The sequence below is a fragment of the Xylaria bambusicola genome (assembly GCF_022495145.1).
Source record: "Xylaria bambusicola strain CBS 139988 unplaced genomic scaffold F5B22scaffold_4, whole genome shotgun sequence".
NCBI classification, from domain to species: Eukaryota; Fungi; Ascomycota; class Sordariomycetes; order Xylariales; family Xylariaceae; genus Xylaria; species Xylaria bambusicola.
This window is the reverse complement of record NW_025953557.1, coordinates 609,864-637,420: the sequence shown is the minus strand read 5'-3', so window position 1 is coordinate 637,420 and position 27,557 is coordinate 609,864. Positions and strand designations below refer to the sequence as shown.

General features: G+C 47.9%; 6 protein-coding genes across 6 annotated transcripts; 3 read left to right on the top strand and 3 right to left on the bottom strand.

The window, feature by feature from the left end:
• Nucleotides 1-144: 144 nt before the first annotated feature.
• On the top strand, nt 145-1,189 carry F5B22DRAFT_642498 (regulator of volume decrease after cellular swelling-domain-containing protein; the record flags this gene model as incomplete). The annotated part of the gene is made up of 2 exons (XM_047978134.1): nt 145-443; nt 511-1,189. The coding sequence occupies 2 exons, from the start codon at nt 145-147 to the stop codon at nt 1,187-1,189; spliced, it is 978 nt and encodes a 325-aa protein (XP_047834845.1).
• A 179-nt stretch (nt 1,190-1,368) lies between these two features.
• F5B22DRAFT_343750 (uncharacterized protein) lies at nt 1,369-5,435 on the bottom strand. The gene has a single exon (XM_047970916.1). It carries the CDS (start codon nt 4,932-4,934, stop codon nt 1,548-1,550), a length of 3,387 nt encoding a protein of 1,128 aa, XP_047834844.1. The 5' UTR covers nt 4,935-5,435; the 3' UTR covers nt 1,369-1,547.
• A 716-nt stretch (nt 5,436-6,151) lies between these two features.
• On the bottom strand, nt 6,152-8,528 carry F5B22DRAFT_343713 (uncharacterized protein). Its single transcript, XM_047970915.1, has 4 exons — nt 8,154-8,528; nt 7,909-8,068; nt 7,277-7,776; nt 6,152-7,219 (listed from the first exon to the last, which is right to left on the bottom strand). Exons 1-4 carry the CDS (start codon nt 8,317-8,319, stop codon nt 6,393-6,395), a joined length of 1,653 nt encoding a protein of 550 aa, XP_047834843.1. The 5' UTR covers nt 8,320-8,528; the 3' UTR covers nt 6,152-6,392.
• A 7,503-nt stretch (nt 8,529-16,031) lies between these two features.
• F5B22DRAFT_658318 (uncharacterized protein) lies at nt 16,032-19,373 on the top strand (the record flags this gene model as incomplete). Its single annotated transcript, XM_047980114.1, has 2 exons — nt 16,032-18,644; nt 18,719-19,373. 2 exons carry the CDS (start codon nt 16,032-16,034, stop codon nt 18,818-18,820), a joined length of 2,715 nt encoding a protein of 904 aa, XP_047834842.1. The 3' UTR covers nt 18,821-19,373.
• Nucleotides 19,374-20,626: 1,253 nt separating this feature from the next.
• Nucleotides 20,627-23,141, top strand: F5B22DRAFT_343652 (general substrate transporter). Its single transcript, XM_047970914.1, has 6 exons — nt 20,627-21,044; nt 21,163-21,892; nt 21,955-22,010; nt 22,086-22,502; nt 22,584-22,719; nt 22,792-23,141. The coding sequence occupies exons 1-6, from the start codon at nt 20,954-20,956 to the stop codon at nt 22,988-22,990; spliced, it is 1,629 nt and encodes a 542-aa protein (XP_047834841.1). The 5' UTR covers nt 20,627-20,953; the 3' UTR covers nt 22,991-23,141.
• A 645-nt stretch (nt 23,142-23,786) lies between these two features.
• On the bottom strand, nt 23,787-27,472 carry F5B22DRAFT_590121 (uncharacterized protein). The gene is made up of 5 exons (XM_047973784.1): nt 26,776-27,472; nt 26,405-26,715; nt 26,213-26,344; nt 24,818-26,157; nt 23,787-24,547 (listed from the first exon to the last, which is right to left on the bottom strand). The coding sequence occupies exons 1-5, from the start codon at nt 27,029-27,031 to the stop codon at nt 24,436-24,438; spliced, it is 2,151 nt and encodes a 716-aa protein (XP_047834840.1). The 5' UTR covers nt 27,032-27,472; the 3' UTR covers nt 23,787-24,435.
• Between the last annotated feature and the right edge of the window lie 85 nt (nt 27,473-27,557).

Below are 27,557 nucleotides of genomic sequence, written 5' to 3'. Positions count from 1 at the left end.
ACCATGTATATCGATAAGCCCCACCACAGCTTCTTGGTCGCAGAAGCAGCATTGCGACAGCTTTGTCTTCCAAGACTACATAGTGCCATCGATTCCGACTTCCACTGTTGCTTCCCTCCCTCCGAGTTCTGACACAGGAACAGAATGTTGCCTGTAGTGATACAGAAGTGTCCTTCGGCGGAGAATGACTTTCTGCCGTTGAGTGAGTATCAGTCTCAAACCCCTGAGACCTTCTTTGAGGGGAAACCAGTTCTATACTTTCACGATGAAAGTATTAAGGCCTGGGTCTCGAACGAGAAACTCGAAGAACTGTTTTTCTTTTCACAAAACTCGGCTAGCGAACCAACGTCTCTAAAGCCTACGCCCCCCGAATCCCATGCGCTTGACAGCGAGGACAAACACACGTGCGAAGAGAACAAGGTCGAGGTCTTCGTTTCTTCGAGGTAGGTCCTGCTGGGTCACCTTTTCGAGCGCTCAGGGCGATGCTTAATAGTCTAACGAGTTTGCTAGAAAATTGATCTTGTTCTCTCACAATAGCGGCAAAGGAATTGAGATTCCGTATCCTACCGTCACGCTTCACGCGATCAAGAACTTCAAGCTCCTTGACAAATCCGATGATGATTCACAGTCCAAATTTTCGGGCGTCTACATGCAACTAGAGTTTTCCAATTCTGCCCCCGACGACGACGAAAGCTTCGAACCGATCGAGCTTACGCTCATCCCTTACAAACCTAGCTCAAGCGATGAGGTCCACGCTGCTCTAGATCCCCTGAACGCGGAACGAACGAGCGCGCTTTTCAACCAAATATCAGCTTGCTCAAATCTGAACCCCGACCCCCGTAATGAGGGCGAAGAAGACGATGAAGATGACGAATTCAACGCAGACCACATCGTATTCGAGGGTAATGTCGATGAAGGAGTGGCGATTGAGGGCCTACCAGGTGTATTGCAGGGAAACAATACCGGGGGGTTACCCCCTCCCATGCCAGGTAGTTCTGGCTGGATAACGGCGGATAATGTCAACGAGTATTTTGATGAAGAAGGAAACTGGATTGGCGATAATGGCGTTAGTGGTGAGCTTGGTGATGGCGCGGGTCGCGTTCGCGGCCGGGATGAGGTTGAGCAGGATGGAAAGAATGGGCATGAAGAGGTAGAGGACAGTGACGTGAAGCGACCTCGGACTGAGTAAATCCGTTGGACCATCTGCCATAAGACTATCTCATCTTATGGTAGTATCATCATCAGGTTAATTGTCTTAAAGGATAGACCGCTTATGACAATGTTTACGACTATATGCGGCAAAATGGTATCTACCCAGACGATGCCCGTTCTACATGCTACAAAATGTTTGATGAATTATAAATGGTATGTTTTCATCTGTCGGCACTTATGAGCACTTCTCATTGTTCTACGCTAATACAATTCAGTTGATGAATCTTTACCGTTGACGATTCATCGAACTGATGATCAAACTCCCTCCCCAAATTGGGGAGCCAGGAAAGAAGGAATAAGGATAATATACACGAACTGAACCTGCGATCCGTTCCTCATACGTAATCCGTCATATCTTTACTAGTCACCGAGCTCCTCAGAAATCCCTTGTTGTCATATAACCCCAAGCCCATCACACTCGTCCGCCCTCCTTCCTGTGATAACTTAGACCCATGGGTTCTGAACCTATGCGCATGGATATTCTTCGTAGCCGCTTCCGGGGTGGCTTGTAAATTATAGCCCCGGCTTTCGCGGAGAACTTGCCGTGCATGATCGAGATCCTGCTCGAATCTCTCCACGACCATACTGCCACGTGATCTTTGTTGGCCGCCTCTACGAAGTGTAACAGCATCGCTTATTCCGCCTGGCATCATCACCGTTGCATTGGATTCATTTCCATTCTTTTCGTTCACAGCATTACCCCTTTTTGCATCCGCGCCACTGTCCTTGGCCCCGCCATCACCTCGGACCGGGCTGTTTTTCCCCAGCGAAAGGTAGTTTTTAGCACCACCACCGGCACTCTTCTTCCCGGGGCTGAACCCACCCCCTCGGAGCGCCGGCAAAGTAGGACTCACATCTCCAGCGATGTTCGTCGTGGCCGTGCTATATCCGCTAACGCAGCTTACCTGACTGTTCATACGACGAAGTTCCGCTACTGCGCTTGTGACCCGCATACCGTGTTTGGTCGCCGTCGCGGGATGGAAAGGCATCAGCGGCCCTAGCCTATCCTGTCTGTCCTCATCTTGTGAATACGCCGACTCGCCAGATGAGTTGCTGGCATTACCCAGACTGATCTGACGGGGTTGTTGGGGGTGAGGGAGCGTGTTGGCCATGGTATAACTTTTCTTCATACGACCCATCTCCTCGACAGACGACTTCAGAGCACCGACGAAGTGTGTGTAGGCACCAGCTCCAACCGCGACATTGTTCAAGCCTACATTCGTGGAACGGAGCGTGCCTACACCATTCTCTACCCGGCAGCAGTCATGACGGTTCTCCAACGAGGGAACGGTGTCTTCGTCCCATTGACTTGCGTCGGGCGACGCCTCAGTTGGTGGCACCGTGAGCATTGTCGTGGCGCTTATCCGTGACATTGCCTGTGAGCCCTCTAGGCTATCACTGTATCGACTATACCGATAACTATCGTATACTGACGATAGGCCGCTCTCTGACACCGCGGGACTCGGTTCACGGCTAGGAGGCTGAATTTGCAATTCCGGATCAGGGGAGTGACCGAGTGTTGGCGAGCTTGTGACGGGCCGTAGTTGATACGGGGGAGGAATTATTCTCCTATGTGATGGAGAGGGCGTCGGGGTTTCAGGAATCGGCTGGGTTGCGTTTCCGGAGGGCGTCATAGTGTCACCAGGTAGTTCGGCTGGCACTGGGGAGAAGACTTGGGACAGTCGCGTTGGCATCTGCCGCGTTGGAGTCGTATACGTGGTGAAAGGGTCTTCAGCTCCGACTTTGATGGATTGCAGCTTCAGTTTGGATATATTTTTAGGCGATATGGCAGCTATCGGCTGCTTCCTGCCGCCTTGTGGCGCTGAAGCAGAGCTTTCACCCGGCCGCAGAGTATATCGCATGGCCTGTTCCAACGATGTCCCTCTTATATGATGGGCCCGAGAGTTGTAGCTGATCCTCAAGTTTCTCTGGTAGTCCAGGTTCTCCGCATTGTTTCCAACTTTGTTGTCTCTCTGCCTCGACCCGCCATCAAAGGCATCACATGCCCGCAACGCTTGAGTCATAGCTCTTCTCTCCATTTCATTTTCATTGCTAAGAATGTTGTTGTTAGCTTTCTCAGCGCTGTTAGGAGGACTATTCTCGTCTCTGCTATATATAGTTGACAGTGCTGAAGACTTCTCGCTCGCTGGCGAATACGTCTGCTGATTCAACATTTTCTGTGAGTAGGAGTGTGGCGTTTGAATAATGTGGCTTGGGCTAGAAGGAAGTCCGTACGAATTATCACGCTTAGGGCTGTATTTTACAAGAGTCTCCGCCATGTTGTCAGGTTCAGAGCGCATCGACAAAGGTGAGATATGGGGTATGTGCTGTGTAATGGTTCGTCTATGTGTTTGCCAGGGTGTGCTTGTCTGCAACGCACTCCGCTGGGCTCGTGGACTGCATCCCTCGAGCTCGGAGTACGACACTGCCGCAGGGGCGCTCTTTTGGCTTCTTGCTGGACTCGGTGTCCCATCTCCGGTCCGCGCGCGGTCTCGAGTACACCCGCATTCTGGATCACGGTCTCGTTGGGGCTGATCTGACCACCTAGAAGACGACGATGATACTGGCAACATCAATGTCTGTCTCCTTGAACTTCGATTTCCGTCTTGCAATTTCTCTGCTGTCCTGCGCAGCATCGCTTGCAGATCTGCATCTGTATTGCTTGGGGGGAAGCGCGAATATCCTTGCCCGTTAACACCGACGCTTATTGATGGCACTCGTGCCCGACCTGCTAGTTGCTGTGCTGCGTTTATGACTGTATTACTATGGCCTTGGCTATTCGGAAGAGCAGCTCTTATGGGTTGCGCTCTCGGATGAAAGCTTAGGGACCCTCCCTGCTGTACTGGTTGACGGGCCGGGAAACGTGGCGCGGTCCCAGCTTCACGCTGCATGTTTGAGTTTTCTGTACTCCTTGTCCTTCTATGTGCCAGAGATTCTTCCTGTTTTGAGCCTCTAGTTTTCTTCTCTTGGTTTGTCTCAATACATGGTAGCGTAGGACTGCGCGCAAGCTCGGGCGCACCGAATCTACGAAATGAGAGATGTCGACTTAATGTCCTTGTAAGCTCATTACCCTGAAACCAGCTCGATTTCCGATTCGTGTGCTTCTTCGGCGATATTCGCGGGCCATGTAGCGCGTCTTCGTCGATCCAGGATGTCTTCCGTCGATTCTGGTAGATGGTGTATCCGTGGTGCTTCTCTGGGGATACACGCCCCGGCGCGCTATGATTGTTCCCGCAGGTGTTGCCGTTTGTATCATCACCAGCTCCATGTTCCCAAGCTGGAAGCGGACCACTAATGCGCCAACTTCCGGGGCGCGAGAAAACAGATGGGAGGCTGGGTAAACTGAAATGCTTCGTTGAGTCTCCGCCCGCTCCAATAGGTGTAGCATTCTTTATCCCAGGATATGCTACAGGGTCGCTAGCCACAATCTTCTTGCGAAGTCTTCGTGGCCCACGTATATCTCCATTCTCCACAAATTGTCCATGCTCTACAAACAGGAGACTGGATGCCGGAATTGTGGCCGCTCGGTGGTGATCCTGCCGCTTCGAAAGGTAAATCAAGAGGGGCCCAATCATGAGCAGGAAGATGAAAACGGAACCAGCCACCGTTATTGCAGCTATTGCGCCACTTGAGAGCGTACTTGCCGCGACTATTGAGCGGGTGGCCAAGGTGTAGCTAGATATACCCAATTGTCGGGCTTCTAATGCTGTTGAATGTGACATCGCGTCTAGAAGCCCTAATTACCCAAGCATAGAAAGCCTAGACATAGGGACCTATATGCGGATCTTCGTTTCCGGGTCCTCAGTATGGTCGTTGTTTGATCTTCTCGGTCTGCCCTCCGTTTCCGTGCTCCAAATGATTGCCTGCCTCCTAACGTGATTGTTGCTCATCTGAGTCGCTCCTCTGAGATCCAATACTTTTCATCAGCGAATGTTAGCCTACATTGCCGGCGATGGTACTTACAATGTGTCGACAACAGACAATAAAGAAAGCGAGTCGAAATATCCCGAGAATAGCAAGATGTCAAGGTGATTTGGGGCGGCGGATTTGGCCAGAGGATCTCGTTACTTCGGCGACTATGGAGATTCAAGTGTCTCGCAGCCTAGAATACAAAATAAACATGGTCAAGGAACACACCCCTCTTACTACACGAATTCGGTCTGAGCATGTAGGTGTATGCTTAAGCATATGTCTGACTCGCTATGCTCGCAATTTCGTTTGAATGAAAATAAGATGACCAACTTCTCACAACATATACCTACATATCATATCCAAGCATGTTTATCCTGGTCATCTCGCTCGTCCGCCGTAAAATAACCTAACATTTCCCATAACTGCCACCATTGTCACGGCGACAGGACGCTAGGAATGCGTTGTCGTGGTGCGGACCCGACTGTCAGGACAGCTGAATTCCACCCATGTTCCAATCAGATGGACCGATCGGCCATGTCTCTTCTATTACTCACATGTTATGGTGCCGGGAGGGGGCAGCTTCTGAGACATAACGTGGCTAGCAATCGAATGAGTCACGGCGGCCATTCTTCACATTATTATGAATTAAGGGATGTGATAAATGATGTCAATAAAACCACTGTGAGCGCAATTTCGAAGGATTTCTCGCTCAAATTGCAAGCACTGGACCTGCCTATACATTGTGACATGCATGAGACGATGATGATAGACATGTTGATGCCTTGAGTATATAGTCATACACAAGAACAGAGAATGGGAACGCCATATTGTGATGTGTCTAGATTTTTTATCTTCAATGCCAAGAGAGGGGCAATCTCAAAGGGCTCCATTTGGGAAAAAATTTACTTGAAAAGACCACGATCCTCTTTGCAAAGACATGGGCCTTGGAATCAGATGGCCTTGGGTACCCATTACCCATAGAGCTTCAGCGCCGTCATATGCAATACCTGTCACCCTCAAATATCAAGGTCATACCAGAGCCACCACTCAGTCATAAAACGCTTCACAGACGAACCTCTTAAGCTCGAAGCTCACTCAATTCGATTCATATGGTTGTACTCTTCCCAAAGAGTCCAGAAGCAATCAACATGTACCGAAAAAAAATCCCAGATAGACTGTAATCAGCCAGCGACTGTAAGCGTAGTATCCTCCCTTATGGCCCAAAGTATCTTCACAGAAACAAATGGTAGTGTATCTTAAGCAGCCGCTTAGTACCCGCGACGGCCGTGGTTATGACGATGTTGCAAAACATGATCTCGGGCCATCTTAAATTTCTGCGGGGCGGGACCGGGAATGGTCACAGTAGTAACAGAGTCCTCTGTCACGTAGACGACCGGCTGCATCCACACGATCTCCTCTACCAGACCTGCGCTAGTGATAGTTTGTGTGCTATAAACTTCATAAGACACGCCCGGTTCTGACGTAACAGGAGGCGCAGAAGTAGTCGTTGGTAAAGCCGAGGACGAAGAGGACGAGGTCGAGGTCGAGGAAACCAATGGAGTTGAAGTAGTTGAGGGCGTTGTCAGAGTCGATGTAGAGGTAGTGGTTGATGGAATGTCGGCTGCACCAAAGTCAGGGGCTGATGGCGTGGCCGAAGCTGGATCCTCGATAAATGCGCCTCCTGACTGGATATCGGACGAAGTTGTAGCAACAGGGGCAGTGGTGGTGGAGGGAGCAGGCGCCGGGACGCTAGAAGATGTAGTGATGGTAGTACTGTCACCACCGAAGATACCACCAAGCACGCTCGTAAAATGATCGACAGGGCTGCCCGCCGGCGTAGCCGATTCAGGTCCGTCTTGAATTTGGACACCTCCTGGAAGCTCGTGCATAGTCTTCGCAACGACGTTTTCTGCAGCTAATACTAGGGGGGTTTTAAATTTGCAGTCCCTCTGCTCATCCTCCGACAATAGTGGTCCATTGCTAGTGAAAACCCCACAGTCTGAGAGCTCTCCAGATGGGTTGGTACAAGTATCAATAGCCTCTTGCAGGAAAGCGGGATCCCAGCCAGTCATGAAGTCACCATGGTATCCATAACCTAAATACGTTTATTAACTCTGCTGAACCGCTCTTTTGATATAATTGCACAACCTACCAGTTCTGTCGCCATTGGAGATGACAAACGAGCCGCTCTTTCCTTGAAACTGCGCGGCATTTGTATCCCAGATAGTCTCGTAAAAGAGCGTAACAAGACGTTGTGTATGGGTGTCAGGGCAAACGCCATTTCCAACAAGATCCGGATATGCAACATGACTTTTGTGGTCGTCGCTACTAACCTCACCGTTCCAGCATGATGGGAACATAATCTCAAGTCTGAGACCATCAGGGCAATTGGCATCGGTGAAGGTCTTGTTCGGCATATAATGGCGGTATAATGACGCCTCCGGGGCCTTGTTATAGTTTAGACAGTTGAAGCCAAGGGCCCGCTGCTCTAGATCAGACTGGCCGGTTTGCTTGAGCTCAGCCCAATTAGACTGAGGTGGGTCAGGAGAGTAAGGATCTCCAACCGTGTAGTCACGACGATAGTTGCTTCCAGCAAGCATTTGGAAACCGGGCGGGAAAGCGGTTACATTGTCGCCACGCAGCAGGTAGTAGCTACAGAGAGTTAGTATAAGTGTATGTGAATACATACTTGGAATAACTTAAATCACCAAATAAACACAAGTTGACAAGCGGCTGACCCAGAGGTGCTGCGTATCCTCGAGAAACTGGGATGTTGTGACTTACGCAAGCATTCCACCAACTTGAGGAACAGGAGAAAACTCGCCGGTCTGATCATCAAGGAAATACATAGCCGGGGTCCAATAGGCTGATTTGTCCTGCTTCACAGCACAGGAGGTGCAGTCACCCTTGGTGAGGTCATCGTAAGTTGCACTTGTGCTGAAGCCTAATACGAGAATGAGCAATTATTCACCCAATGACTATAAACTAAAGACCATGACGACAGGTAACAAGTAGATTAATAAGCTTACCTGAAGATCCATGGACCGCATGGGCGTGACTAGAGACCTTGTTGAAGTCAACAATAGGATCTATACGGGCAAATCCAGTGGAACCGCGGCACTCCATGCGCCAGAATGCCTCAGTCACCAATGACATGCCAAGAATGGCTAATGTAGTAAGAGATTTGGAAGGCATTGTCACGATTGATCGTAATCAGCGGTTCGGAATAGCGGATGTAAAGATTTTTGTGTTGCGATAATGAGAACCGTCTCCTTAGCCACAACAGTTTTCGAACAACTGTGGCGAATGTTGCTGTTATTTAGTGGGTTGGTATACCATATGCCTTTGGTTCTGAAAGATGAACTGCAGTGATTTCTCAATGTTCGAATAAATAACCGAAAACCGCGCTTTAGGGTTTAGTCCGTGTGATAATTGGTCGAGAGATAACAATCGAATAGTGTTCCTTGAAAACCGGCCAAGGTTGTAACGATTGCTACCAAGCGACGCCTCGGGTTGAGTGCCTTTGAAGACTTTCTCGATTGGAGCCGATTTGGATATAATCAGCGCTTCGAATTCAACTCCAGATGATTGCAAAGCCGGTGCAATGTGATTGCCTATTCAAACAACTTGAACGTGATGCACAAGGCGTTGGTGGCGTCCCTGCGCTGTCTACTTCGTAGGAGTTTGCGCCACAGCGGTGTTGAGATGAGATAGGAGCATAAGAGAAGAAGCGCGCGACTGTTTAATATCCAAGCTTGCTGGATGCCAACCTCCTCGCGAGGTAATACCGGGTCAAGGCTGCGGATCAAGGCTGCGGGTTGCGGCCAAGCTTGGGTGAACAATCGGAGAATTGAAACGAATGCGATCAACACAGGCCAAAGCGAAGTAAGGAACGAAATGACCAACAATCTAGAACTACCTATACTGGCGCCTGGATTGACGGTCAAGATATGGTAAGGAGCGTGGTGACAGAGAACTGTCGAAAGGCGACGAGAATGACTGTAATGGACTGTGTTGGTATGTAGGATGTCGAAATCCGAGGTTGGTAAGCGATGAGACCGTCCGTTGCTCGTGGTGGAAGAGGGAGAGGGAATTGAGGGCAGGGCAGCCTCAGATATGGTAAAAGTGACTGAGGGCGGCAAGTGGAACTTGGAGGGTACCTGACTAGTGGACTTCAGGTCTCCTAGTGCTTTGCGAGGTACCACCTAAGTACATAGCTAGATATTCATATGTAAGTACAGTAGGATGTACTTGAATGTGGGGATAAAACATATCTTGGATACGGATAGGTACCGTACCCAGTTACCCCTCCAGTCTACCTATCAGCATTCTGGGATCGGACATGGAGGAGTAGAGGTACTTGACGTGGAGGTATAGGCTATGTACATAGTAGGTAAGGTAAGATAAAGGCTGGTCATGCTACCCTAAATCCCAGCTGGAGGCAAGGCGAAACAATAAAGACTGAGTACATGTAGGTATAACTAGATAGTATGATATAACTAGAAGCATCTTAAGATGTCTTTGTTTGACTTTATTATTTGATTAGACTTTGGCGTAAGCCAGTTGCTTTATGTCATATTCTTAATATAACCTTTTCCACCCAACCGCCTGAAAAGTAGTAGGTCCATACCACCTATTCTACTTGAAAGTTCAGTGCAGTACCCATTACTCGAGGTACCTAACTTTTGAGGCCCAGTTGGAGTCAATCTGTCAAGGTGTTTCCACAAATTAAGCGGCTCGCACTTTCCCTTTCGACTCGCGGGCACCCTCTATCGCTATGTCATTGTAAAGCAAAGATAATTCACCGATTTGCGCCCCTGAGTTCAATTCAGCAAGCCGAAATTTAGGTGCTTAGGCATCTTAATGAGTATTATCCATAAGGGGATGGCTCTGAGCAGATCTGAGCAAATCCTAAGCTGATCCTTATTCTTTCGACTAACTCGAGATAAATTAAGGCCTACCACTAAGCATCTGCATGGAGGGGCAGCCGTTTCTCTGATTGGCCATGACGGTTTCAGGCACGGGTAGCCTGTGCCAGCTAGGTACCTCAAGCGCCACAACTCAGCTGTACCATGTACAGACCATGTACATCAAGCTTGCGACACCAACCGGCAGTCTACATAGGTAGGATAAGGGTGCAGCCACTGACGACAAGTGCCCCTGAATCAGTGGTTTTCTGTCCGCCTGGCACCCAGGTGCGTACTTCGTACATGCACTAGGAAAGTGCCTACATCTGTACCTGCATATATGGGTAAGTGCACATGTAATGTACGGCTACATCCGCCAGCACCACGCGCCAGCTTCAGTGGGCAAACCTTATAGTAAGGTACCTACGCCACTTGCTGGTAACCTATTAAGTAGAAGGCGCCACCCATGCTGGTTTGCAAGTCAGCGCCCACCTACCATTGGTACCTATGTTACGATATATAGTATGGAAGTATTATAGAACTTGGACAAGTATGCTCACAATCACGTATTCGTGTGCTAAGTGTAATCCATCATGACAGCCTATCTAGGTTGGTAGTTACTGTAAGACTGGAGAGTGCAAGTCGTCGTGTGCAGGTCTATCAAGTCGCAGAATTTGCCTACACACTTCCTACTACCTGCCTCGCCTGCTTAGGTACTTAAGTAGGTAGCCACGACGATCCAGTAAGCCCAGCGTTTCCTCCCAGTCGGAGGATCTTTGGTCAGACAGAGTCAGAGGAGTCTGTAGTCAGAATTAGTGGTCAGAACAGGAAAGGTTCATCACATACATTACTCAAGCGAGTAATATTGCCGGCAGATCACAGACCAGTTTGTTCTTAGTGAGCGGTCAACAGTTAGGAAACGGTGTCTAGTGCACTAATTATATGGATTAACTACGTCACAGGAGAGAAAATAGCATAAGCCGATCTACCTCTCGCCCCATCGTTCTGCCCATAGCTGCCCGAGGCTGCCCAGCCGCGAGTCGGTAGAACTGGTATTCGGTAAGTTACGTTGTACTAGTACATCGGTTGCACATCGTAATGTTTGCAAATCTCCAGGTGATTGTTGGATTATCGTAGTGCGTAGATAGTGCCGAGAGTGCATGTTGATTGTGCTCCTCGACCCCCTTTCTGTGCCCTCCAGTGTTACTAACTTACGGCACATCTGGGTACAGATCCGACAGATCCAGTACTCCAGACAGTACCAGATTAAGACCCAGATCTCTGTCCCATTCTCGTGTCTATCTAACTATATCTAGTATGCTTGAATCCTCCGATTCTTGGTAGCTTGGCGATAGATATTGCCTATCGAACATCGCAATACAGCTAAGCTAGTATCTATTCTACAGGTCACGGCGGCGTAAAATCTCGGTGGCCCGGCCCTTCTTCGTTGTTAATCGCTACACAGCAGTGACGGGAACAAATCATATTGAACCCGGTTCTCTCCTCTCGGTGATTGCACAAGGTGATGCGGCATCTAATCTCTGATGATGCTCGTGTGTACTCCAAGAGGGATTTAGCAATGATAGGTAGGTTGGGCCTGGCAGAGCCCATGCACGACCAGGAACGCACAGGGACAGACAGGGACAGACAGGGTCACCCCAAACACGACATGTGTTTCGGAATCTTTTACTTACAGCTCATCTATCCCTGCCTGGCCAATCAGACGTGTTTGCAGGGCTGGATGATTGCTCCGTTAGGAAACACATCCCTTAAATTGACATGGGCAGAAAACATGGGCTCAGAATCCCGTCTTGTGGCACCATGATTGCCGTTGTGCATCTGTATCTTGAGCATCTGACCAGATATCTGACCATGCAGTGTGCCTACACTAGGTACAACAAATTCTCCACGTCTTGACGTGGCATCGAAAACTAAGTAGTTACCAAAGCTCTCAAGTCGGGAACATACCTCAACGGGTAAGAAATCCAAGTACGTGGTTGTAGGAAAATATGTCGCTCCAGCGGCTTTGCACAGATATATCTAGTCCACTCCGAACTGCTTTTTGGGTGAGGAGGTACTTACCATGTAGGTAGGTATGCTGGACTTATCATTCTTGTTGCGCACCTACCTAACACACAATCTCCTTGGGCCTACCCGAACCTAAATCAATCATTTTAGTATATGCTTTCTTATCAAGAATCGACGATGAATATTGGAATCTTATCTCTCGTTATTCTTGTCGCATGGCGGCACCCAGATGACAGCTTTTATATAGATATTGAACGACTTGGTATCCAGTACCTCACGAGCTGCAATAGCACTCGAGTTTAAGAAATGAGATTCTCAAAGACATCATCTATCTGAATAAGTTTATGTCAGACACTGTCTAATATATAGCCTGTGTTCCTATTTAATCATAAACATTAGTGGTTATCTAGGACAAGGTAACATCCGAATGTTAAAGAAAGCTACGCTGTCTCTATCTCGTGATGGTTAACAGAGGAGGGGTCAACTATGTTTTAGATGATATCTGATACACATAGATGGGTCATTTCTCTAGCTATAACACCCTCCTTTTTGGCAAACGACTCTATTAGAGACGGTCTCTAGCTAGGATAGGCGGATAATCAATTGTTGGTATGTAGGTACAATATATAGATTCCCACACCCGATGCATACTTAATTCGTGGGTATTATCATAAAGTATTTCAGCCATAATGAGTGCAGTTTCAACAGCTCTTAAATGTTTTCTCAAATCACAACAAGCCCACAAAGAATAGGATAAGATGGGCAGTAGGCCAGCATTTAGCTCGAAAATGATTATTCGAGTCTCAGTTTCACAACATCAAAAAGTCGAGCACACCCAAGCTGGCATATTATTATGAACTTGTTATTACAAGGTCCCCGCATTTCATTTCCACTTTTACCCAGCGCAATAGACGACCAATATTAGCTGTGTTCGAGGGAGCTAGCATTGATATCAGGTTTGGTACTATTGGAGTTGCTGCGGGAGATATACTACTTAGACTACTAGCAAATTCTACCCGGGAACCTTTTTTAACACAGGTGCTTATGGCGACATTTCACTTATGTCTCGAAATGACTTCGACGTGTCAATTGACGAAAGCAGAAGATGATGCTTCAACTTACTAACCTCCTTATATGTTGCTGTTAGCATACAAGCACAGGAAGGGGATCAAACATGCAAACTTACATGCAACTGTAATATTGCGGCCGTGGTTTTCCTGGGAGGTAAGTTGAATCCCGTTACTCGTAGTAATTATAGAAAAATGGGAGCCATGGTTGCCCAGTTATAGGAAAGAGATATTGCTGAGCTCTGTCTGGTGATCTGCCACAAGAACTCCGAAACGCCCTTGGTATACAAGAAACACCTTTAGTGTGAAGAACGCACGAGGGTATACAGTAAAATTCTGGTTGTTGCGCGAAGTCTAGATGGTCCTAAGTCAGAGTATTCAGACTCCTTTTAGCTATATACAATCGTTTTCTTCATCCTGAGCCCCTGATTCCTAACACTCGCATCGAGTAGCGCTTGTCTAGAAGACATAAGCAATGTTACTCGCTAACAGACTAGTGTTAATTAAAATCACGGTCTAACATATAAGCATACAGAGGAGCTACATGGACCACAATCAAGAGGTCCTCAATAGAATCGCATGATTCAGAGTGCAGTCCAATTGCAAGGAATAATAACTTAGAACGATCCGAAAGTGTCCGGTAAACACGACAGAGAAGGGGTTACTAGAGTAGCCGTTCCATGAGAGAAAAAAAATCTGTGTATGGAGAACTAATAAGCATTTGCTTCGTTCAGAATGTGCAATGATGTGATGTCACGCCTGGGCGGATATATCACAACTACGCACCACGTTCAGAGCTCATAATGACAGGCTCTGATCCTGTAACCTGATTATACGATTAATGGTATCATCACTTCGATTTACGACGTTTGGTATGGATATGGATATTGTTTATATACTTAACGGTTGGTGCTTCACCCCTACGTTAACCAACAATGGATGTCGTCAGGGATGGAGCTCACGATAGCCTGTATCGAGGCAACTAAAGTTGACCATCAGACCAGTCAACGTAGGCAATGAAAATTGCATGCGAGCAATAGCCTTGAAACCCTGACCTAATCTCATCTCACGAGTTGTCCGACTCTCTCTGACTTCGGTTGGCCTTACGGAACACCTGCTGGTATCTCTGCTGAGCTAAGCTCTTGGTAATGGAGTCCGTGGGGGAAATGTGTTCCTTAATGGCCTTTACAAGCGCTTTTACAGTGGGGGAGCAAAAAAAAAGGTACAATCGTGAATTCGCACCAAAAAACGCGAAAACTCACACTTTTCAATTCCAACTTACTCAAAATTCTAAGTGATAATAAATTATTAAAAAATCTTTATATATAGTACTTAATAAATCATTTCTTTTATTATAAGTAAAAATTAAATTACTATAGTAAAATATGATTTAGTTATAATATGTTTTAATAGTAGTAAAAATGAAAATTTTATATATTATATTTAATAATAAAATTTAAAGCTTTAAAAGGAAAAAAGAAAGAAATTCTTAAAGTATTTATATAAAATAATCATTTCTCTATTTAGAATTATATATAAGTAATGTATAAGTTGTTATGTTGATTTTCTAGATTTTTTAAGAAATATAGTATTCTGTGAGTGGTTTTTCAAATTGTACCGTTTTTTTTGCTCGGTCACTGTAGGTTGACCTCATCAGAGGAAACGATCTGAAAAGTAGCAACAATCCAGTCAAATATAGCAATATAGTTATCAGACTTAACGGTCCAGTAGGCAGTCTCCGCAACGAAGAGCTGGATCATTCGTCTAGTTGTGCGGTGATCCCTTCTTCCTTGGGCTCAATTGTGCCCAGTAGTAAAGATTTCTCCTTTATCTTTTTAATCGCGTCAGCTCTCGTTGGAGGTTTTTGAACTTGGATTGGTGGATGAGAAGCTCCTTCTTTGTTATCAGGATCGACGAGTTCCCAGACCTCTTTGAAGGTTGCGTGGAACTTCAGTTGGAATATCCAATGGGGCAAGTCTTGCTGGGTACGGCCGCTAAATTCGGATGAAGACATGGTAATCAAATAAAGAGATATTCAAGTAATCGTCTAAGATAGCTATCATAGGGTTCGGGTGATCGAATTGGAGGTCGAACTTGAGAAACACTTCTTGAGTGATCCCTCTAGAGTTTACCTATATAGTGGTTTCGGGCGAACCGAGCTCCATAACTCTCTGGCTTCGGTGGGCCCCACGGCCCATGCAGTGCGTACGAGAGACAATGCAAGGTAGTATTGAGTGCTCTAGCTAGCTAGATTCTATCGTATGTTATAAACGATGGAGCGGTGAGCTGAATATACCGTATATGTGATCTTCGGACCCTAGTTTACGTCTGACAGACTCTCTTGCATAAGAGTTTCAAATACGAAATACCTATGATATTGCTGCTCAGCATCGTTACACACTCAATAACCACTTGTATAATGATAATTGTGCGATCAGATTGTTGGAAGGCATATAGTAGGTAATAGGGAGCCGCTGAAAGTCGGGTGTCCGCAGATATTAAACCTAAGATCGGACTTAAAAAAAGGTTACAAAGACCTTAATTTGGCGCATCAAGTCGACTCGCTCTATGTTTCCTGCGAAAATACACATTCTCAAGGCTCATGGTGCAATTATGGAATGAGAGGCAGTTGTTGGCCTTGCAATAGGTATATCTACATACAACATAAACCACTGTATGTAGGTACCTAGGTCCACAGTATCCGAGCAAGCCACAAAGCCCCTCACTAGCCACAGCCGTCTAATTTGTGGGAATGCCAAGATCGGGCTGATGCAGGGACCTGGATTGGTTGGCTGTCTGGCAATATACTGAACATGACCAGCAAGTGAATCCCAAAGGGTAAGATGTCTGTTTGTACGAAATACTATGATATCCCCTGATATGACGGTTCGAATACTTTGTCAGCATGGATGATCTCTCCGGCCTGGATTGGTCTGCAGCCAACTCTGCCAACGGCAGTGGCACTAAGCCTCCGCCCATGAACCCTACAAGCCCGCCTGCTTTCTATCCAACACTACGTCCGACCCCATCGCCGCAAGCCTCCGGCCGATCTACACCTTTGTCTGCGCAAGGCTCGGTGGCCGGGGCTTTGAAGCCACCTGTTTCTAAACCAACCGCGGCCGACAGCTTTAGTAACTTGGTCAACTTTGGTGGCACCAAGAGCAATGCCAACCTTAGTCTCCGAGAACGACAAGAACAACTCGTTGCAGAGAAGCGGCAAAAGGAAGACGAAGAAAGACGGAGGTTTCAATCGCAGTACGGCGGTGGTCAGTTTTGGGATACAATTGGTCAAGGGTCAGGTCCTGCGTCACGAACTGTCTCGCCTGGCGCAATAGGGAGCACGAATGGGCAGAACAGAGACCAGGACGACGCCGAATTGTTTGCGGCTTTTGCTAAAGATACGAAAGTTGACAACTCGAGCCACTATCCTCCACCACCTCAGCCACTATCTAGGACAAGCACTCCTGCTAGTGCTGCCAAACTGGACTTGTCCAATGCTAGCGCATGGAACAAAGTCCCGGCACCGGGCGGAAGCAAACTGTATGATGATGATGACGATCCTTTCGGCCTTAACCAACTAAAACCTAAAGGTTCAGCCCAACATCAATTGACACCAGATGTGGCAGATGATGATGACTTTCTCGGAGATTTGGGCAGGCCTGTGGAAGAGCTTCGAATGAAGGCGCAAGCAGCCGACCAGAAAAGACAACCCGGGAAGCCAATAGATGATTCGGATTCGGATTCCGGGCCTGAAACAACGGGCGGGCATCCCGGCTCGGACCCATTCGACAAAGCCGTAGCTGAGTTGGTAGATATGGGATTCACAGCTGAGAATGCAAGGCGTGGCTTAACGGAGAGTGGCGCCGGGGTAAATGTGCAAGCTGCAGTCAGCTGGTTATTGGAGGACGCCCATAAACAGGCTCGGAATCAGCAAAGGGTGCGTGATGCTTCCGAGGACGTAGGGAGAACTGGCAGTCGTTCTAGAGACAACCGTGGGGCTGCATGGGCCAGGGATGGTGAAGATAGGCCAGTGCCTCCACGCAGAGATACACAGTCGCCGGCCCAGATGGACGATATTTCACGGAAAGCTGCTGCTATGGGGTCGAGCTTCTTCAAAACGGCGAACTCCCTATGGAAAACTGGGCAGAAACAAGTACAAAAGGCAGTTGCTGACTTCCAGCAAGATGGCGGCGATCCAAGCCAACCAAAGTGGATGCGTAGTGCACAACAAGACCGGACAGTGCCCAGAGGAAGGGAGGCCCAAAATGCAACTGATGAGGCTTTGATGCTCGAATCTGGGAGACGGCCCGAGAAACAGACTCACCAACGCGATTTTTCTCAGCACAAGGCATCTCGCGAACATGCTCCCACTTTACCCACTCGACCATCTGGTCAGTCTGATGCGCCTCGGTGGCAACAAACTGCGGCGCCGGGCTCAATAGATCCTCGGACACGATTGAAGAAACAGATGGCAGAGGAAGAAAGTGCACAGGCTTATGTCAGCCCCGCCAGAAGGAAGAAAGCCACGCCACAACCAACGCAAAGGATAGAACCTGACAACAACCTTCTTTTTGACTCCTCAGCTCCGTCATCTAATCGAGTGACGCCCCAGCGCTCTCCACAGCGCTCACCCGCACCTAAATCTACATCACAAAACATATCGAAGCCGATTAGCACACGTCCCCCGGCTCCATCAAGAAATATACCAACGGTTTCTTCATCAGTATTACAGACTTCTGCTCGCCACCGCCTTGATGGGACGGCACATTTCAAACGTGGTGACTATGATGCGGCACACACAGCGTATACCAACTCACTCTCTGGCATACCACAAAATCATCCAATCTGCATCGTCATCCTTACCAATAGGGCCTTGACCTCGCTCAAGACAGGTAGCCCTAAGCAGGCAGTTAGTGATGCTGATAGCGCAATCGCCATTATCGGCCCTTCACATGGCGAAGGCGAGAATGTGGCCCTGCCTGATGGTGAATTGCGTGACATGAAAGAGCTCTATGGAAAGGCACTTAGCCGAAAAGCAGAGGCGCTCGAGCAAATGGAAAAATGGGCAGATGCTGGGAATGTATGGCAACTATGCGTTGAGGCTGGAGTGGGTGGCCCTAATGCAGTCGCGGGTCGACAGCGATGTCAGAAAGCGCTTGCCCCCAAGCCAAAACCAACACCCCGGCCAGTCCAAGCACCCAAGCCTCGTCCGAAACCTTCTGCCATCTCCGACCTTGGACCGCAACAGAACTCAGAGGCTGTTCAACGACTACGAGAAGCTAACAAAGCTGCCGAAGCTGCTGATGACGAGAAATTTGCCCTTGGTGAAAAAGTCGACGCCCGAATTGCGGCTTGGCGAGACGGGAAGCGAGATAATCTACGGGCACTGCTGGGTAGCCTCGACCAGGTCTTATGGGAGAATAGTGGCTGGAAGAAGGTGGGCTTACACGAACTAGTGATCGCCAACAAGGTTAAGATTCACTACATGAAGGCCATTGCAAAATGCCATCCAGACAAGGTGGGTGCCAACTACATGATCTCTACCCCACTACCACGTGCTTCTCCAGTTGTGATACTAATCACCATGATCAGCTTCCCCAAGATGCAAACACTGAAACACGCTTGATTGCTGCTACCGTATTCGCCACTCTGAACGAGAGCTGGGATAAGTTCAAAACGGACAATGGATTATGAGTGACTCGCACAGCAGATTTTATATGAATGACTGTAGATACGACGATAGATATTGCATCACGCGACAACAGACACGAGGCTTATGAGCTTACGCATATGCACATGATATGGAGTACTTCCCCATGGGGCCTCTAGAAATTTAGAACTCTTCATGCCTGGCTGGCATGGCACGGTGATAATTGAAACTGGTATCAAGCAGTCAAGACTGCTCTTCAACCACAGTGAATTGCTATAATTACGTATTTCGGGTATCCCTACCTGGCTAGCCATTCTCACAAGCAAACCCGCAGAAAGACGATGTTAGCTAAGCGAACCTAGCGTTCAAAATTTAGGAAGGACATCCCGTTTCGATTACCTAATAGGCTACCTAGTACTAAAACACATTCGGCAACTCATTCGACTGAGCCCTGGGTTTCTTGTCCTTCTTCAAAGTTTTGGAAAATATAATCTTAGCTAAACTTCAGACCCATGTTAGTTCATCTAGGAGTAGCCAGTTTAATCATCCGACAACTGATGAAGCCTTGATTGGGCCATGCTCGTTTTGGGTACATGGATTCTCAATGACTCGCGTGCCAACTAAGTACAATACCCAAACTAGCCCTATACAGCCCTATACATACTTAGTACTTTTATGGCATGCCAGCTCCACCGAGTGAGGAGATGGGGAAAGAATTTTGCCAGCCGTAAGATATATCGTCAGATTTACTTATTAACTTGCGATTCTAAGCCGACTCATAGAGAAGAAAGCAGTCGAGCAGTGTCTCGTTCGCGATTATTTTTCTAGTACGGTACCACTTACATGGACAGGCCCTGTGTCTGCCCTGTGCTTGTACTCGGCAATTCCAGTCGCCAAAGGAACACCCGTGCCCCATGCCAAGCACACTACCGATGCTCTGACGTCAGGGGCGCTCTCGTAGACGATGGGCGGATTCCCCAAACGGGCAATCCGTCTTGACCAAAATTAAGTAATCAAAGTACTTCGTATGGAGGTAATTGGGGCGAAAAAGCGCTTGTTGCAAGTTCTTACATAGTAGAGGAGATTCTTGCGGGGAGAGGGGGAGAGTTTCTGGGTGGAATCTGGGGAATAAGTACCTAGATACATAGGCATGTAGATAGCGTTGGGGATGGGGAACTCGACCGAACACCAGCAAAAACTGGGCGACACAGCTACAGGCTGCAGCAAAGTTTCTTAAGCAATGATTTGTTGATATTCCTAAGTATGCAATGCAGGTCCCGAGCCACTGCCGAGGTGAACATACCCAGAAGGCATTGATCCTGACCCTGCGCGATTATGTACATTGTCTTGTCTTTTGCTACCTACCTAGATAGGTACTGCAAATCTTCAATTCGGACTGCGTAGCAGGCAATATTAGATAGAGCAGGGGTATCCCTCGCCTGACTTAAGGGTCTCGTATGTTTTACACCTCGTTGTGTAGCCCAGAGCAGATCAGAGAAAATAATTGGTTTTTCTTTTTTCATGTAGCATTCCAACTACCGACGTCGGCGACAGACCAAGGCCCCCTTATCCGAGGGATTGCATTCAGGTGTGCGAGCGCATGGTGAACTGCACAGCAAAACCAAACCGGACCCCGTGGTCTCAATGCCCTTCGGTACATGTTTCCATCCATCGGGCTTACTTGTTCTTCGTTCTGCGGTAACTATTTGGACTAGTATACGCTTAGACTCTGCGTAGCCCGGGATCATGCGTAGGCCAGTGGAGATGCTGAGAGGTCGTCAGAGTCGTAGCCAACGGCTTGCCTGTTCACATCCTCGGTCTCCACACTGACTGTGTCCTCTCTCGACGCCTATGTAGTGTAGCCGTGAGCGCATCGCGTTAAACGAGACGAGATCGGCATCTGTCTGCCAAACGGCCTGGGAAAGCCTCGACTAAGCATATATAAGTAGAAGCAGCAGCAGCCTGTGACCCGCTGAATCAGGACTGAGAACTTTATAAATATTGTTCGAATGAATGAAGACCGCTAGCCTGGCTGATAACTGCCGTCTTTGAACATACACACTCAGGTTTACCTGGTATACCAGCTCACTCCTAGAATACGGCTGGATCTGGCAACGCTTGTTCAACTCGCAAGGAGAGAGAGAGAACGCGGTCGTCCACCGCTGTGATTAGTCGCCATGGGAAAGCCATTCTTCGGCCTTCGAGGGCAAGCCCTCAATTATGCTGTCGGTTTTGTCGCTGGCTGCGACTTTCTGCTCTTCGGTTACGGTAAGCAAGCTCTCTACTTGGCTCAGCGCTACCCCCACCAAGCCGTCAGTCAGGTGAACTCGGGAAAAGATGGCCCATGATTGAATTGATACCGTGAAAACTAACAAGAGCGTCACAGACCAGGGTGTCATGGGTGGCATCTTGACAATGCCTCAATTTCTTAGCATCTTTCCCTCCATCGACCCCGACGACCCGGCCATTGCGGATAACCCAGCGCTTAAGTCGAACCGAGCTCAGACACAAGGTATTGCCGTCGCGAGCTACAACCTAGGCTGCTTTCTCGGCGCCGTCATTAGTATTTTTATCTCGGATAAACTTGGTCGCAAGCGCATGATCATTCTCGGCACCGCTATCATGATAGTTGGTGCTGCTCTTCAGGCGTCGGCGACCACATTGCCACATCTTATCGTCGGCCGAATCATCACCGGTCTTGGAAACGGCGGAAATACATCCACAGTGCCCACTTGGCAATCTGAGACTTCGCGATCACATAAAAGAGGCAAGCTGGTCATGATTGAAGGTGCCCTGATTACAGGTGGAATTACACTCTCATATTGGATTGACCTCGGCTTCAGCTTTGCGCCGGGCACCGTCGCATGGCGGTTTCCTCTGGCCTTCCAAATTGTTTTCTGCGTATTCATTCTGGCCTTCATCTGGAATCTCCCCGAGTCGCCGCGATGGCTAATCCTAAAGAACCGGGAGCCGGAGGCGCGTGAAGTTCTGGCTGCGCTGGCTGATAGCACCCCTGACGATCCCATGGTCCAGAATGAGTTTTTGGCTATCAAGGAGACAGTCCTGGAAATGTCCAAGGGCAAATTCTCCGATCTATTCAAGATGACGAAAGACAGGTTTGTTACTATTATTCACTCCCGCATGCAGAATCCTAGGGTAGACTAACACAGGTGCTCAGGGAATTCCACAGAACCTTGCTCGCTTATGTCAACCAGGTGTTCCAGCAGATCTCTGGTAAGGATGGATGCCCATTGAATTATAGTTTCTAGGACCATAAGGGGAGAAGATACTGATCGTGGCAATCCGTAGGCATCAACCTTATCACATATTATGCGGCTGTCATCTACTCCGGATTGAACCTCAGCGGGTTTCTTTCCCGACTGCTCGCAGCTCTTAACGGCACGGAATACTTCATCGCCTCCTGGCCAGCAGTGTATCTCGTCGATCGCGTCGGTCGACGCAAGCTCATGTTGTTCGGTGCTGCCGGCCAAGCCGCGACCATGGCTGCCCTTGCAGGCTCCGCGTCGCTGACTGGAGGAGACAACCCGCCCAAAGGACCGTCGATCGCTGTTATTGCCTTGCTGTTCATCTTCAACACGTTTTTCGCCGTCGGCTGGCTTGGAATGACCTGGCTCTATCCCGCTGAGATCGTGCCTCTGAAGATTCGGGCACCTGCAAACGCCTTATCCACTTCTGCCAATTGGATTTTTAATTTTATTGTCGTTAGTAAGTGCAAACCCTTCTAATTGCATCATGTTGGGACTGTCGAATATACACAGAGAGTAGGCGACTAACGAATCTCCTTAGTCATTACCCCCATTGCATTCAACAACATTGGTTACCAGACATATATCATCTTCGCTGTTATAAATGCCTTCATGGTCCCTTCCGTTTACTTCTTTTACCCCGAGACGGCGTACCGATCTCTGGAGGAAATGGATACGTGAGTGCCCAGCGAACTTAGTGCAGATTCTCATGAAATGTAAACCTTAGACTGACGTGTTTATTTTCATAGCATCTTTCACAAGGTTGATGGCGTCAAGGGCTACCTCGACGTGGTGCGCGTAGCAAGGGAGGAGCCGCGGCGTTACGGAAAGAATGGCGAGCTGCTCATCGCCTACGATCAGACCGACGAACACAAGTCTCATATGCCTCACTCAGAGCACCACTCCAACAGCGATGCCGAAAAGGCCACCAGCGCTATGGTGCCATAGAGCATATAGAGATATAATCTAGTTCTATCGATTCTTTTGGAGCGTATGGTTACAGCCATCTGAGGATGGCGCTGATGTACATATCCAATTCTCAGACCCTTAGGGTTTCCTGGTAGCAGGTCTAGGTCAAATCATTACAAAACAAAACGCCTTGTGTTACATAATTTAGCTCTCACGAAACTTGCGTAATCCCGTATATCTCATGACGGAAACATTTGTCTATATACATAGAGAACATCATCCCTCCATCCTATCCCTTTCATCTTCTACTATCCTAGTCATAGGCAGGTCTCAAGCGCCGTATGATCAGCAACATAAAACGATGCACATGTTTCCATTTTCTTTTCGCACTTATAGCTTCGGACAGGATTTTTCGGTTCTCGATAGCGATTCACGCGTGAAGCTGAATGCATACTACGTCGTTTGACGACTGATCATAAGCCACAGAAAAAGGCGAATGGAATTACTTACCCCTATTCCAGATCATCTCATCTTCTTCCACGCGTCTGTGCGAAGAGAACATCAGTATGTCGATTCACTGGAAGCGGAAGACATGGATCTTGGTGTCAATACACATGAAAGAGTACCTACACACCTTCGACGAGCCGAAAGCACTTGTCTACATAGACATGCCAGTAAACTTTAGGCTATGCTAGTAAGTAAGAATATAAGTATATATGAAACCCGAGATCTAATCACCATCTGCTAAAAGCAAGAATGCGCCCTACTAATACGTTTATCAACAAGAGCTCGTTGGCTTGCGTTCATCAAATTACATATTCCGCTTTCATGTCAGGCCAGGTTGTATAATGAATTGGAGTGTAACGATGCCGGCGTTTGGACTAGACAACCTAGAAATCTGACAGTGATGAGCGTAGACTCTTTGAGTCCAGTGACCTTTCACTATTAACATTCTGATCTTGACACCTAATAGCTTCAGATCCAGTGTGACATACTAGAACAAATGCACTAGCACAGCTCTCAATACTTGTAACATCCAAAAACTTGCATTCATGATATTTCCGTAGGCACTAGATAATAGGCCATTAAAATAGTCGCGTATCATCTGAGATAAAGTCATGGAAATCCATTCATATTAAGTCATAAGTCGGAAAAGCATACGAAGAAGCTGGGGTATCATCCACTCTAATCTGCCAAACACCGAATCCTTCAATATATATCGACAGTCAAACCATGGCCTCGCCGAGTAATCCGATCTGTTTCAACCCCCCTCATCTGTATTTACATTGTCTTGAGTCATGGATTCGGCCAGGCTTGCCAACCCCAGTTGGGTAATGGAAAGAATCCTGTCTATAGCTAAACGTTTGGTGTTTTGTTGGGCAAGCTCGCCTAAATCGGCAATAATACGGGATCTCAAAAGCAGATCGTTTAAGCCTAGTATAGCTTGTGCGCATAGGCGTAATGAATTGAGAGATCTCATGTAATCATATGAGGAGAGTTCTTTTGATTGGCTCAGGAACCGCCTGCCCATGCAGATGGACCTCATCGCGCCGCTTCGAGTTTTCGCCTAGTTTGCGAATCTTTTCGAGTAGGTGACTATAGAAAAGAAAATGTTAGATATGTTAACCTGATAATGGGGTTTAGGGCCAAAAAATCCACGAAAGCTGTGCAGAAGAAACGAGGGGTCGCATGCATGACCGAATACATTGATCCTACCAGATCAATGCACGCCAAACGGCCCATTTAGAAGAAAATGGGTCGTTTTAGCGCCTTAACTGAACTACCAGCCTCGCGGACGCACTGAAGGCAATGATGTGCTATGCCTTTGTCATAGCAGACCAAAAGATATGATGAAATTAAGCATACTTAATTGGCATATGTCCTCTTGCCTCTTGGACGGCAAGGTTGACCCTGTCTAAGGCCATCTCATGTGCTTCATCTTGGGCTTCTTTCTCATGCCCTTCGTAGTGAGCATTGATAAGTTTCTGGCCGTCTTCTTCGTGGGCGGCTCTCACGATGTAACCACAATCAGGCTCTTCGCAAATCCACGTCTGGTTGAGTCTTTGTGACTGGGCCGACGGTAGTTTCTCTGCACGGATGACAAGCTGTGTCATTGCCATAGTGTCCTTTCCTACATGGGACTTGCTCTCACCCGAAGAGTCTTCATCGTCGTCTTCAGTGCTGTCATTGTCATCATCAACTTCGTCATCCTCTTCGATAAAATAATGCGACTTTTTGTACTTCTTGTTGAGTATTCCATCCTCATCAAGGTCCATGTCGTCGTCAAAGTCCATTTCTTGTCGCACTCGCTTTTTGCCTCCCGTAGACGGCCTCAGCCCAGCGGCCTTACCACTCTGGCGATTTCTGGGTGTTTGTTTGCCCGCATACTCGTTGACTACTGACTGCTCGTTTTCGCTCGCGACGTTCTGTGTATGTGCTGTTCGTGCCGATTTCTTCACTCTTCTGACAATTTGGTTGACCTCTGCTTCCGAGATGAGTGTGAGTGTTGGCGAAGTTGATGAATTCTCTTTAGCCCACTGATAGATTTTAGTATCGTGCCATTCTGGGCCTAGAAGCCGCACCAGATCTCGAGCGTGATATTGAAAGATTTCTTCTACCGCGCTGTAGCTTTTGATGTTACACTCTAGGTAAACCTTGTTTTGCCAGCTCTTGGCGGTTATTTGGTGTAGCTGCTTCTTCTGTTTACCTTCACTGATTGACTGAAGATAATTTCTCCTAGCGTCTTTCAAGGCACCCACGAGAACATGGCTCGATGATTCTGTCCCTTGTGTGGCACTGGTGTCTATTGTCGCATTGTCTCCACCAACTCCATCGCGAACATTATGTGATTTCGAGGGGCCCGGGTTGTTGTTGCTGGGCGAATCCGTCATGGTGATATCGTCAACTTTTTGAGGAATCTCTGCTGGAGATCCGGTCTTTGTCCTCGTAGATCTCAATTGGTGATGCCCTCGATCTTTCTTGGATGAGCTAACAACGCCTTTCATGTCGGACATTTCACTAGACCGTGTGGTTTGGGAAACACTATGTTTAGGGCGCCCTTTGCCCTTCTTCCCCCCATTAGGAATCTCGGGCGATGAAGATTCTTTACCTTGCGAGTAGTCGTAAGCTATCAAAGGGCTAGGTTTATTGAGGAATTCGGTCCACTTAGAGCTTGCAGTCTTTTGAGTTAGGAGTCTAGCAACACCCTAAATATCGCATTGTCAGTTGAGAACACACATATATAGTAAGACAATCACTCACAGGCTGCTGCTCGATTAGGTGCGGGTATAAATTAGTGTCCTTTGGGAAATGTGACAAGAAAAACGCGCCATTGTATTTCAACACTTTGCGGGCTTCTTCAACAGTTTGACCGTCTCCAGCACGTAGAGCACACTGTATTATATGATTGTTAGAATTACATGTCTTACGCTCGTTAATAGCAACGTGACCTACCTGGAAGAGTAGCTCGTCTATCTCAATAGAGACATCTGCGAACGTCGGCCTTTTCTTTTTTCTTGATTTTCGTAGCTTCTCAACGGCTTCTTCATACTGGTCCAGAAGAGAGTAGTGCAGGCGGACAGCTTGGAACATCCCATCACATATATATTGGTAGCATGGTGCAGGCACAATCTCGAACCAACCTGCCTCGCCGCTGGCCCATACTACGGGGGAGGTTAAGCTGGCATCTTTGGCGCCTACGGAGAAGGTACGCGAGCTTTCAATCTGGATCCAAAGCGTTTTCGCCTTCATGTTGCGATTGACAACTGTGCAGAGAACAGGTCAGCGAAGAACAAGCAGATTACAATAGGGTCCAGTGCGCGTACGGTATCTCTCGTTATCCTTCTCAATTTCAAGCTTTCCGCGAACGATAAAAGGACCGAACAGGTCGACATTCAGCAGATCCATCAAACTGCCATCGCGCATATGGACGGTGGCTTCGGAGAGGAGGAAACACGGCCAATTATCGGTGTGAGTAGAGGGGCTGACTGGCTTCAGCACTGACGTTTCCTTGTAGTGGCGGGCAGTATCTTCGTAGGTTGGGGGACGAACCGGCATGGCGAGTCTTCTACGTTTGGCCATGACGGCGGAAGCGGGCGCAATGTGCTCGATTGTATCGGTATCGGTAAGGTCTTGCCTACGATGTGGGCTGAAGCAAGTGTGAGGTCTCTCGTCAACTGTAGCAGAGTGATCGACGATGTGAAAGTTGGCGGAAGAGGGGAGGAGGGGGGGAGGGGATGTGCTAGATCAGTGAAGGGAGAGAGGCCGGCTTGAAGACTGGACTCAGTGTATGATAAAGATGTATGGAAGTAGAAATAGAAGTTGGATGAATATAAGTGAGTAGGTAAACAAGAAGCAATGGGAAATGGTATAAGAAGTTCAACTAAGCGCCTGGTTTATGAATGCGACTGTCTACTTCAAGTTGCAACAGGTCATCTACACTACACTATTACCTAGGTGTATGTAGGTATGTATGTAGAACACGCGACGCATTAGCTTGGTACCTTCTACATACTAGGTACCACCCTACATATACCTTCCTATGTGGTAATTCCACTGCGGCGGCGGACTACAGCTACCTAGAACTCACCTAGAGCGCCTTTAATGA

Bases quoted from the DNA above. Each gene is read 5' to 3' on its own strand.
- F5B22DRAFT_590121 (XM_047973784.1), bottom strand. From the start codon at position 27,031: ATGGCCAAACGTAGAAGACTCGCCATGCCGGTTCGTCCCCCAACCTAC. The intron at 26,716-26,775 runs GTACGCGCACTG...TTCTCTGCACAG, and splicing joins GAAGGATAACGAGAGATACC to TTGTCAATCGCAACATGAAG. The intron at 26,345-26,404 runs GTAGGTCACGTT...CATATAATACAG, and splicing joins TAGACGAGCTACTCTTCCAG to TGTGCTCTACGTGCTGGAGA.
- F5B22DRAFT_343750 (XM_047970916.1), bottom strand. From the start codon at position 4,934: ATGTCACATTCAACAGCATTAGAAGCCCGACAATTGGGTATATCTAGC.
- F5B22DRAFT_343652 (XM_047970914.1), top strand. From the start codon at position 20,954: ATGGGAAAGCCATTCTTCGGCCTTCGAGGGCAAGCCCTCAATTATGCT. The intron at 21,045-21,162 runs GTAAGCAAGCTC...AGAGCGTCACAG, and splicing joins CTTTCTGCTCTTCGGTTACG to ACCAGGGTGTCATGGGTGGC. The intron at 22,720-22,791 runs GTGAGTGCCCAG...TTATTTTCATAG, and splicing joins TCTCTGGAGGAAATGGATAC to CATCTTTCACAAGGTTGATG.
- F5B22DRAFT_343713 (XM_047970915.1), bottom strand. From the start codon at position 8,319: ATGCCTTCCAAATCTCTTACTACATTAGCCATTCTTGGCATGTCATTG. The intron at 8,069-8,153 runs GTAAGCTTATTA...TTCTCGTATTAG, and splicing joins TGCGGTCCATGGATCTTCAG to GCTTCAGCACAAGTGCAACT. The intron at 7,220-7,276 runs GTAGGTTGTGCA...AAACGTATTTAG, and splicing joins CTCCAATGGCGACAGAACTG to GTTATGGATACCATGGTGAC.